Source organism: Cupressus sempervirens, chromosome 9, assembly GCF_028749045.1.
Source record: "Cupressus sempervirens isolate cs-2001-9-10 chromosome 9, ASM2874904v1, whole genome shotgun sequence".
Taxonomy (NCBI): domain Eukaryota; kingdom Viridiplantae; phylum Streptophyta; class Pinopsida; order Cupressales; family Cupressaceae; genus Cupressus; species Cupressus sempervirens.
Window position 1 is genome coordinate 78,984,287 of NC_143126.1, and position 11,373 is coordinate 78,995,659.

The following is an 11,373-nucleotide window of genomic DNA, read 5'->3' on the forward strand; positions in this document are numbered from 1 at the left end:
GGATTTCAGGGCCCCTCTTGTGTTTTGTGTGGTAATGGGGAGTAGTTTGTCTCCCATATGTTCTTCCATTGCTCCTTTTGTACTTAATTATGACAATTTTGGTGGAGTGCTTGGAGTTGCTCTTGTAGGCATGCTTCCTCTTTGCTTGATTTCTGGGCCTGGTTGGTCAGTGCTACCTCCAAGTCTTCTCCTCTATATGCTACTTGGATTGCCAACTCATCATTCATTCTTTGGCATATCTAGCTAGAGAGGAATCATAGAATCTTCCAAGATGTTCGAATTGGTGTTATGCATCTTTGGTGGAAGATATCACATTCTCTTTAGGAAACTATTCAAGTCAAGTGTACGCTAGATGGGGGTATGGATTTGGTTGATCTTGCTATATGTAATTGCCTCAAATTTCATCTTCAGGACATGGTTGCAACTCAATGGTATCAAAGAGTGCCCAAACATCCTCGATAACAAGGGAAAGGACAGGTGAATCGGGAGGGGCATTGGACTCCTCCTCCTCATGGAGTTTTGAAAATTAACACTGATGGTTTTTCCCAAGGGAATCCAGGCCCTGCTAGTATTGGGGGAGTGGCTTGTTGCAGTTCTGGTGAAGTTAAACTCTTTTTCTTAGTGCATAAGGGTGATCATACTAACAATCTCATGGAGGCTTAGGCCATTTTATATGCTGTGGAGCAATGTTGTTTGTAAGGATGGTGCAAGATTATCTATGAGTTTGACTCCGAAGTGGTGGCGAACTTGCTTTCCTCACAGGAGCTTGAGGATGTTAGTTGGTAGCTGGCCATTGTTGTTAATTAGATTCTTCTCTTTTCTACCACTCTTGAGTTCATTAGGTTTAGTTACATTCCTCATGAATGGAACAAAGCTGTTGATTGTTTGGCCAAATGGGCTTCTAGTCATGCTCCAGGCTGGAATATTATGGATAGGGGGCAGCTTAACCTTGACTTGTTACAAGAATTTGATGAACTTGTTGCTTAGGATAGAGTTGTATTGAGCTCTCCTTGTAATCCTTTCTATTTTAATAAATTTTTACCCCTCTTTTTTCAAAAACACGTAACCTTTACATCTAATTTATTTTAGATTTCTAAATCTTAAATGCAATAGTAATTTCCACTTCACAAAATTTTCTATAACATCTCAATAGACATTATCAATACTATATTAATATTTAAACAAATAATAATCTATTATTCTTATTATAATTATTCTGCCACAAATCTCAAATATTTTACTATTTAATTAATTCAATATTTAGTTATACTTGTTGTTTGATTATTCCCTATGCTTATTTTTATAAGATATATTAGAATAAGCACACATTATTTTTAAATGAACAAGATTATATTGTCCATGATACTATTAAAAGATAAATGTACCAATACTTGGCAAAATATTTGAAGGATTAATGCATGGATAATTATAGATGGAACATACGTGTTTTAAGTGAAGGATAAATGCACCAATTATTATAGATTGAATATATGTGTTTGAATTGAAGGATAATTGCATGAATGGTTGAACACATGTTTGAATTTGCAGTGGTGTCGCACTAGTAGATTAGGGGAAATGTAAGATCTAATCTACAAAACAAGAAATGAATACAAAATCAAGTCATCTTTGTGATAGATGAGTATACTATTTTTTAATCTTATTAAGTAGTCCATATGGACATGGAACATCTATCAAAAATTATTTCAGTGGTGGCCTTGTGTTGGTTGGCCACCTCATTGAACCCTCCATCAGAATAAAATAAAAAATGTACACATGCCAAACAAGGGTACACATTTTTAACTAAGATTCAAAGACCTTAAAGTGATTTTCAAATGTTCATATTCATAAATCTTGTGTTGATTGTAATTATTATAGGAACTTAAGATATGCAATTAGATATATATTCTTAGTTATGTAATTCAAAAAAATTAACATGCCAATGGGCTCTTGGTCTACTAGTGAAGTTGAATGGCTCACAAAGAGTCCACCAGGGATCAAGTCTTGCTAAGTGCAAGGTCCGAAGACATCATAAGGGATGAGGCTGGGATTGTGCCCTAGGTGAATTTGGCAGTGTGGATGCTCCTTAGTCCTTGGCTCTTAGCTGAAGAGGTTTCAGGCACACGTGGGCCCATATCAGGGACCTAAAGCTTGTTTGTGGATGAATGAATGTAAAAAATATAAAATAGAATTATAAGAAAACCCACTTGTAGAGAATTGAAGTTAAGATTTTCAAATATCATATACAAATAAAACAATTTTTTTATAAAAATCACACATGCTAAAAGACCTTGTAGCTTTTTATTAATGTCAATTTAATATGACAAAAGTTAAAAATACCAATGATTGGTACATTTTTTATTTTCTATTATAGTTGTCATTTTTGAAAGTAGAAAATTTTAAAAATAATTATTTTTGTCAACAATAAATAATTTCTTATGCAGTGGAACAATGCTATCAACGTGGATGGAAAAGAATTATCTGTGAGACTGAGTCGCAGGTGGTTGCAAATTTATTGAATAGAAGGAACCTTGTGCATATGGATTGGCATTTGGCTCTGGTTATTTAGCAGGTTATTCAGTTATGCAATTCTTTGGATTCTGTGTCTTTTATGCATATCCTTTGTGAGTGGAATGGTGTGGCTGATTGTCTGGCTAAATGGGCCTCTGAGCATGGGCCCACTTGGAACGTTATTGATCATAGGATGCTTCCCCTTGATTTATCTCAGATGCTGGTTCAACTTGTGGACCAGGATAAAGCTCTGTAGTTCTCTTTGTTTCTTGTATTGTTCTGCTTTCTTTGGTATTCAATAAAATTTTTACCCCTCTTTTAATTAAAAAATTAATATAAATTCAAACTATAGACTTACAAAAATAGCTACTTGTATACCATATATTTTAATAGAAATTATTAAAATAAATAGTTCTCTTACACTATAAAAACTTAAATAAATAAAATATAAAATAAAATCAAAAAAGCTATTTTTCATTATTAAATGTATCTTCCCCTTAACATATCTTTTACTTAGATGCACCTAATTTGCCATTCTTTTAGACTTTTCTAATAGATAGGAAGTTTCAATTGAATTTTTCTTCCAAGATACTTCAAAATGCACTAACCTACCCACTAATTTATTCACATTAAAATAATAATATGTCGCTGACTTTTAATGTTGAATTTAAAAAGAGAGTCACTGTGATAAAAACTTATTTGTTTTCATCGCAGTAGACAAACTCCATGTGCGGTTTATTTTCTTTAATTATTTTCGTATATTAATCAAGATGGTGAGATATTTCGGGATCTTTTGTCACTGGGAGAGAGCAGCAAGTTGTGGGAAAAGCAAACAATTCCAACCACCTCAAAAATTAATTACTTTTGTGAACCCATGGGTAGGTCTATTCTAATATGACTTGGGATAGATGAGATTTTATTCTGATACGGTAGGTATATATATATATATAATTTCTCTTTTCTTATATATACAATATTTTTAATAAAAAATAAAATAAAATAATATATTATATATAAATATATACTTATATATGTAACATTAATTCTTTTCAATTATCATCTACAACAAATTCTATATTTTATAAAAAATTGTATCTTCTACAAAATTTAGTCAATAAAAAATATTACAATTAATTTCTGAAGTAAAAGACAAGAATGCTACATACACAATTGATAAGTGGTTGCATTTGAACTGAGTTGAACTTTCTCTAGATGGGCCAAATCATCCAAATAGATTAGTCATTAATAAAAAAGTTGATTAAAAAAATTAGAAATATTAGTTCAAGATCCTATTGACAACACCTCTAATTTTTGGAAAAAGAGGGGTAAAAATTTATTAAGACAGAAAGGAATACAACAAGGAGAGCTCAACAAGGAGCTCGATCCTGAGCAACAAGATCATCAAATTCTCGCACCATCTCAGAGGAAAGTTGCCTCCGATCCATAATATTCCAACCCGGATCATGACTAGAAGCCCATTTGGCTAAACAATCAGCAGCTCCGTTCCATTCACGAGGAATATACATGAACATAATGAATTGAAAACAGGTAGAGAAGAGAATAATTTGATTAACAATAGTGGCCAACTGCCAACTAACATCCTCAAGCTCCTGCGAAGAAAGCAAGTTCACCACCACCTAGGAATCAGACTCACAGATAATCTTACTCCATCCCCGCAAGCAACACTGTTCGACAACATATAAAATAGCCTGAGCTTCCATAAGATTGTTAGTGAACTCACCCTTATGAATCGAGAAAAAGAATTTAACATGATATGTATTTTTAGATTTAAAAATAAATAAATTTAGAACTGTCAATTGGTTAAAATAAAATTTTACATGCCTAAAAGAATTGAATGTTTGTCTAATAGATGATGAGTGCAATTATATGCCTAGAAATTGTAACAATAAATTCATACTTCTTTGAAACACTTCATATTCCCCTTCCTTTTCCAATGTGATTTGAATTTGAGAAGATAGAAATAACATATCCATCTTGCTAAATAGTTGATTTTGTAGTCATGTATTGCTCTATATATTATGGTACACGTCTTTTCTCACCTTGATTTACCATATTCAAAATAAATATATCAAAACAAATAGTATTATTTATGTTAGGACTCCTAATACCTATTATATTATAATTAATATACACTCTCTTGTTTCTTTTATATATAGATATCCCGGCTTCATCCCTTAATTCAACAAGACTTGATCATTGGTGGGCTCTTTGTGACCCATTCAACTTCACTAGTGGACCAAAGATATATATTTTGAGTTTTCACTTTTTAATCGAATAATAAAATATAATGTATATTTAATTGTACTTGATAGAGAAAGTGATGTAATTGTTTTTTGAATGGTTTAAATTTCTAAATAGATTTTTGAGAGTATAGAGTCCTCCATATAAAGCTCATTGCTCATTGCTGTAAGATTACATGTGCCAAAATTAGGTTCATTCTCCAAAGTGACGGAGGACCAACAACTCACTTATTGAATCTAACCGTTTAACCTGGAAACAATTGATTATTGTACATATGCTAATCTAACAGCAGCAAAAGGGATACTGCTTCAAGAGAAGAACAATAAATGCAAGAATCCAGCGGCCATGATTAACCCTTTCTTATTCTGAAATTGTAAGAGCAGATACAAGAACTGAGAGGCTAGGATGGTCTTCACGCCTCTTATAGTAATGATCATTTAAACTGTTTTATTGAATGAATACTAAATTATCAAAGCTAAGAAATTCAGATTCCTTTTGGGCTTTTACAATTCTTGTTTACCAAATTTAATGGCGGAACTGAGAATTCACCATTAATCAGCATTTGAGTTATGGCTCGGTAGGCAGTCTCTGTGAGATGAATACCATCCCAATGAAAATATGAGTTAGGGTCAGAACACAGCGTAGCATTCATATCACACCCTAACTTTGGGTTGTAATTATACTTTCCACCATATCCACAACATGCCCTCAAAATATTTTTATGCAATCCTGCACCGTTAAAATACAATGCTCAATCAGATTCATGACCATAGGTATGATCTAGAAAGTTTTTTAAGGAAACAAGCCAGAAATATTGCTCACCATATTTCTTAGGATTTCTTAAAATTGTCAGTGCAGCTGAATAATAATCTGCATATACAATTGAGACCTCTGGATGATGTCTTTGCACATCTTGTAACATAACTCTCAAAAGATTGTTATTAGTTTGAGAGAAATTGTTAAACTTTATGAGACATCCAGTGCCATCAAAGTCAGATAAAGCATTACTCGGATTACTTGCTAAATAGAATGGTATACATCCAATGGGAAAATTGCCTGGAACCAAAAACTTCTTTGCATTTTCTTGAATCAATGCCTAGCCAACATCAAAGTCATTATAAACTTACATTAGTCATGGAAGTAGATCAATTGAAATCAGTTTAAAAAAATAAAATTAAAAAACCATTAACATAGCTTATAACAAACCTCAATGGCTGTTCTAATAGTCTGGATGACCAATGGTACAAAAGCTTTGACTTTCTCTATGGGCATCCCTAGGCCTAAGGGAATATTCAAATCATTTCCACCAATCTCTCCAAGAACAAATAATGAATTTTCAAAATGCTTCTCACAATCTAATATGATCAACACAATAACAATAAACTACTGTTAAGTTATAAGATATTACCTAAGTATAGTAATAGTTATATCTATATATATTGACAATAATGCTGTAAAAACTGAAATACCAAACTAACCTTTTGTGCTAGAACAATAAGTCTTCTTGAAGTCCTTGAACCATTGTATCTGAGTGTTTAGGCTCAGATTTGTAACGATCTGTATTTGCCTCTTTTCAAAAAAAGAGGCATCCAAGGCTGTGGCACCAGCAACAGCAAAATCGACACCAGAAGTGTAGTCTGAAGTTCTGCTTAAATATGGTGGCAAAAATGACAACCCATATGCTTGGGCTAACCATACAAAGCACAATATCATAATTAGAAAAATATCCTTACAGCCTCAATAGAATAGAATGTAACATCCTTAAAGATCTTTGTAGAATAGAACGTAGCGAAATACATAAATAAAATCAATAGCTCTACCATTAGAGCAATCAGTGAAGACAAGAACGCCAACAGATATGGGACACCTTATATATGGGACACCTTATATATATCTATTGGCAGTGTTAATAGTCTAAGTTCTTTACATTCTCATTCCAAATCGGTGCATATAAGTTGCACCGACAAAAACATGGTCAGGAATGGTTTAAGAGTTACAAATATTTAATTTAGATGGATGAAATTGTTATCAATATTTTATTTTCATTATATTTTATGATTAATTATTGAAATGAGTAAGTTAGCAGAGGGAAAATCATTTAAAAGATATTTGTAAAATTTTATTAAAAGAAGGGTAAAATTTATTGAGAAACAAAAATAAAGGAGCTTAACATATAAGAATTCTATTAGTTCATCATAAGTTTGAAATAAAAGGGAGGACATGTGTCTTTTATCATCAATATCCCAGTCTTGCATGTGAAGTTGTGAATCAAGCCATTAAATCAAAATTCTGTCATCAAAACAAATAAGAACGACAAGAATAAGGAGGAAAAAAGAATGAATGATTTGAGAATTACTAATTTTCCAATTTTATGCTTGGCTTCATCTTGATGATAGATCAAGGGAGGTGATTCAAAATGTTATTTTAGATTATATTCAATGATCTATCATGAAAATACCATTTTAAATTATATTCAATGATCTATCATGAGAATGAATTAACTAGAAAAGAGAGAATCAATTACAAGTATACCAAGAAAATCAACAACAAGTCTGCCATTGGAGTAGCGTCCGGTGGGCTTGTGGAAGAAGGTCTCTCCATAGGGAAGCTCTTGGACTGCCTTTGATAAAACAGGATTAGAGATAACAAGGTTCCCTGTATCAGCTATTGAGTCTCCAAACTGATATATTGAACTGTAGCATTTCTCTCTTGTTTCAACTGAATCCAAACTGATGATAACAGAAAACAGTAGAGAAAATTTTAAATATTGACTTGCATAATTGTTGCTCCTGTTTTCCATATCTTAAAAAACAGTCTGATATTGTTAAACTGTGTTTATCAATAGACCACCTGTAACTGTGATTTGAGATTCAATCATCTTCACAAATCAAAATTTAGATCGTATCTAAGTCAAAATTATACCGATCTGCCTATATTTGTAATCTACTCTATATTTGAAAAATTCTACAGCTGTTGAATATTAATTTCTTTGGAAGTTGATTTATGTGCATTGTTGACATGCCAGTCGAGTAGGAATGTTGTTAGAAAACTATATATGTATTTTTTGGGTTTAATATATTTATAAAATAATTAATTAATATATAATATCATTATATCAAAATATAGTTTAGATTTAAAATGATCTTCATCTGAAGATTTGAAATTTAAAATCATCCTCAAGGGAAAGATATATATATATTCAACAGACAGCTTTGCCATAAGAAATATAATTTGGATGATTTTTGAAATAAAAAAAGTCAAGTTAAATTTTCTAAATTTATTTTTAAAAAAAAAAAATGTTAATTTTTTAAATTGATTTAGTTTTTAATTTTTTAATTTGAAAATTAATTTTTTAAATTAGTTTAGTTTTAGATTTTAAATTAAATTTACTATTAAACTTTTAAAATTTGTTTTATTTTTTATATTTTATATTTTATTAAAACTAAATAAATATTTATTTTTAATTTATATAATATATCTTTTAATTTATCAAAAATTATTTATGATTTAATTTATTAGAAGAAAATATATGATTTGAATGTTCTTATAGTAGTTTGGTTATAAAGGGAAACTTATAATTGATCACCTTATCAATTTAATTTTTTTAATATAATTTTTAATCATCTATATTAATTAAATAATATCTTAAATAATTAAATAGTTATCTATTTTAATTAGATCAATCAATTGAATTCTTAAATGAATTATTGCTTCTTCATATATATTTACTTATGTTGCAATTATAATAATATTGTTAATTGTCTATTATTTTTATTTGAATTCAATTTTTATTTTTCAATGATTTGACAAATATATTGTGTTATTTCAACCATCCAATACTAATATCAAATTTATTAAATAATTCTTTTTATTTTCTTTATTTACATTTTATTATTATATTATTTTAAAAATAAAATATTATAAAACTAAAATGAATACATTTGTTTTTTCAAATTAGGGTAGCATTATCCAGAGCAGACAACCTAGGATCTTGGCACTACATACTCGCCCTTACACTGCACTTACTTCTTAAGGCTACCAAGATTTGCTTCCCAAGGGTCATCACTTCCCAAGGGATAGTTGCCTCTACCAAGGACCGTGAGATTGTGGGTTGTCTTCATGGGAATGGGTGACCCCCTGAGCCAATGGATAGAAAGGTTTTTGGCTACTCGGACATGGTGTTTAGTTTAGGCACTTTGTTCAGCAAGTGGATGATAAACTTCCTCAAAAGGTCTCCTAGCCCCGAGAACCGAGGGTTGACACACCACAAGGGTAATGGAGAAGAGATATCACCCAACAATATCAACAATAGGGCATTAATTGTATTGAGTCTGTTATAGTGGCTGGAGTGTAGACTTGACATTGGCCTGTTACCACTTCAAGGTCGACCCTTGGGACCCTCCAAGTGGGGGTCTTCATTCCAAGGAAGGCCTCTTTAAAAGAAATTGCATGGACTTTTTGTACATGCAAAATCCACAAAGGTGAGGGGAGAGGATATGTCCATGTAACTCTTCGATATCTAAACAATACAGAGATGCCAATCAAAATAGAAAGTTCATTTTAAAGCACCAAAACCAAGTGTTTGCTAATCTAAAGAAAACCACACACATAATTTTGACAAACACATAGGGTCTTCTTCTAACATCTCGCACTAAAAACATTAGTAGTTTTCAAAGGATTAGTCTTCTCCCAATAAATGCCACATTCTACAAATAGATCATTAGTAACACCAAAAACCTCTATTCTAAGTTATGGAATCAAGATGAAACCCCTAAATGTATATTCAAACTCAAACTTGACCTTTCTGTGAACCAATTGCACAGTGACAATACCAACTATGTAGGGGAGGACCAAAGACCTGTCAGAAGACTCCCAAGTGCACCCAGATAGTACCAACTGCACCAATGGTGCAGATGGGGCCCAGATAGGTGCAACTGGTTACGTGGAGGCTAGAAAACTGAGTTAGATAGCTAGAATGGGTTCTAAACAAGCATGTAGAAACCTATACATACAAAGGTAGGCAGGTCACTTCCCAAGTGTGCTCTTGGTGCAGTTGGGACTTAGATGGGCACAATTGGGAGCCAAATGGGCACAATTGGGAGCAAGAGACCTAAACAGGGTTATAGAGAGTCATAATGGCATTAAAATAGGCAAAAATAAAACTAGGGTTACCAAGTGTTCCTATATAGTACCAACTACACCCATGGTGTAGGTAGGGTCTAGAAGTGCACACTTGGTCAAATCAGAGCATAAAACGTAGCATGTTTTGGATCTTAAGCACCTAAGACAACTTCCTAAGGCACCCAAGTGCGCATTGACAGTACCAAGTGTACACCTAGGACAAAGAGCTACAAAAATGCATAAACAACGAACAAAATCTTATTACTGGACCTCCTAATTAGGTTAGATGTGATCTCAATGAACAAATAATTGTTAGACTCCTTCAAAATAAGCTCCCTCTTTGCACCTACAAGAACAAACAAAGAAAACCCAAGTTAGTGAGCATGTTTCACATCAGGTTCACCAATTGCAAGACTAGAAAATAGGTAGGATAACATACTACGAGAAACCACAAACTCAACTAACATATGCTAACTATTCTAATCTACCATGAAAACTATTGAAAATAAAGAGATTAACGACATGCAAAACCCCCTTTCAAATGTAGTTTCCATGTTTTTCTTTCTTTTCCATTGTTGATGTTGATGTAGCTCCAATTGCCTATAGTATACCTGTAGTTGAAAAGAAAAGACAATGATAGAGTGATGTGATGAATGATGGAGAGAATACTAGAAGTGTGGTTAAGAGTTGTTAGGAAAATGGGTTGAAGCCTAAAATGAGTGCAAAATGGCTCAATTTATAGCCAAAATGTAAGAGCTTAGACATGAATGAGGAGATGGACATTTGTCATTTCAAGTGTGCAACTTGGCACAATATTCCTTGGAATATCTTTGACAAATATGACATAATGTGCCATATTTAGGATTCTATGACACATATAAGTCAACAAGACTAAAAGTAGAAGAGAATCTATGACAAGCTTATGACACATCATAGCCATGTGTAGCTAAGAACTTATGACAAGTGTGGCTTATTATAGTCATATGTAAGAAAGATTATATGCGAAATATGACACATATTAGCCAAGTGTAGGAAGAAAATATTTGACACATTATGGCCATATGTCAGGACTAGGTGAAATTTTGAATAAAAAAACTCATAATTCCACACAAATGGAAATTAGTAAAATAGAAATTAGAAATGGGAAAATCGGAATTAGGAAATCAAGAATTCCCATAATTTGCAAAGATGGATCAATTAATTAATAAATATTAATTAATTGAAAAACACTGGTCAATAAGAATAAGTAGTAAAGTAGGATGAACAAAATGATTGAAAGACATAGAAATAGATCATGGGTTATCTAATTTTATATGAAAAATTAGTAAATGATTGGCCAATTTGATGAAATAAATATAGGATTAATCTTTCGATGAATTGAGATGATTATGCAGATCGACTAGGATGATGGTGGGTAGATCAAAGCCATGATCAAATTTATTGGATGATTAGGATCGATGACAAGTCAAGGACATATGACAT

General features: G+C 32.1%; 1 protein-coding gene across 1 annotated transcript; it reads right to left on the reverse strand.

The window, feature by feature from the left end:
- Positions 1–5,254: 5,254 nt before the first annotated feature.
- LOC149537706 (GDSL esterase/lipase At5g45910-like) lies at positions 5,255–7,570 on the reverse strand. Its single transcript, XM_089802363.1, has 5 exons — positions 7,303–7,570; positions 6,249–6,458; positions 5,977–6,125; positions 5,593–5,866; positions 5,255–5,499 (listed from the first exon to the last, which is right to left on the reverse strand). The coding sequence occupies exons 1-5, from the start codon at positions 7,568–7,570 to the stop codon at positions 5,255–5,257; spliced, it is 1,146 nt and encodes a 381-aa protein (XP_089658489.1).
- Between the last annotated feature and the right edge of the window lie 3,803 nt (positions 7,571–11,373).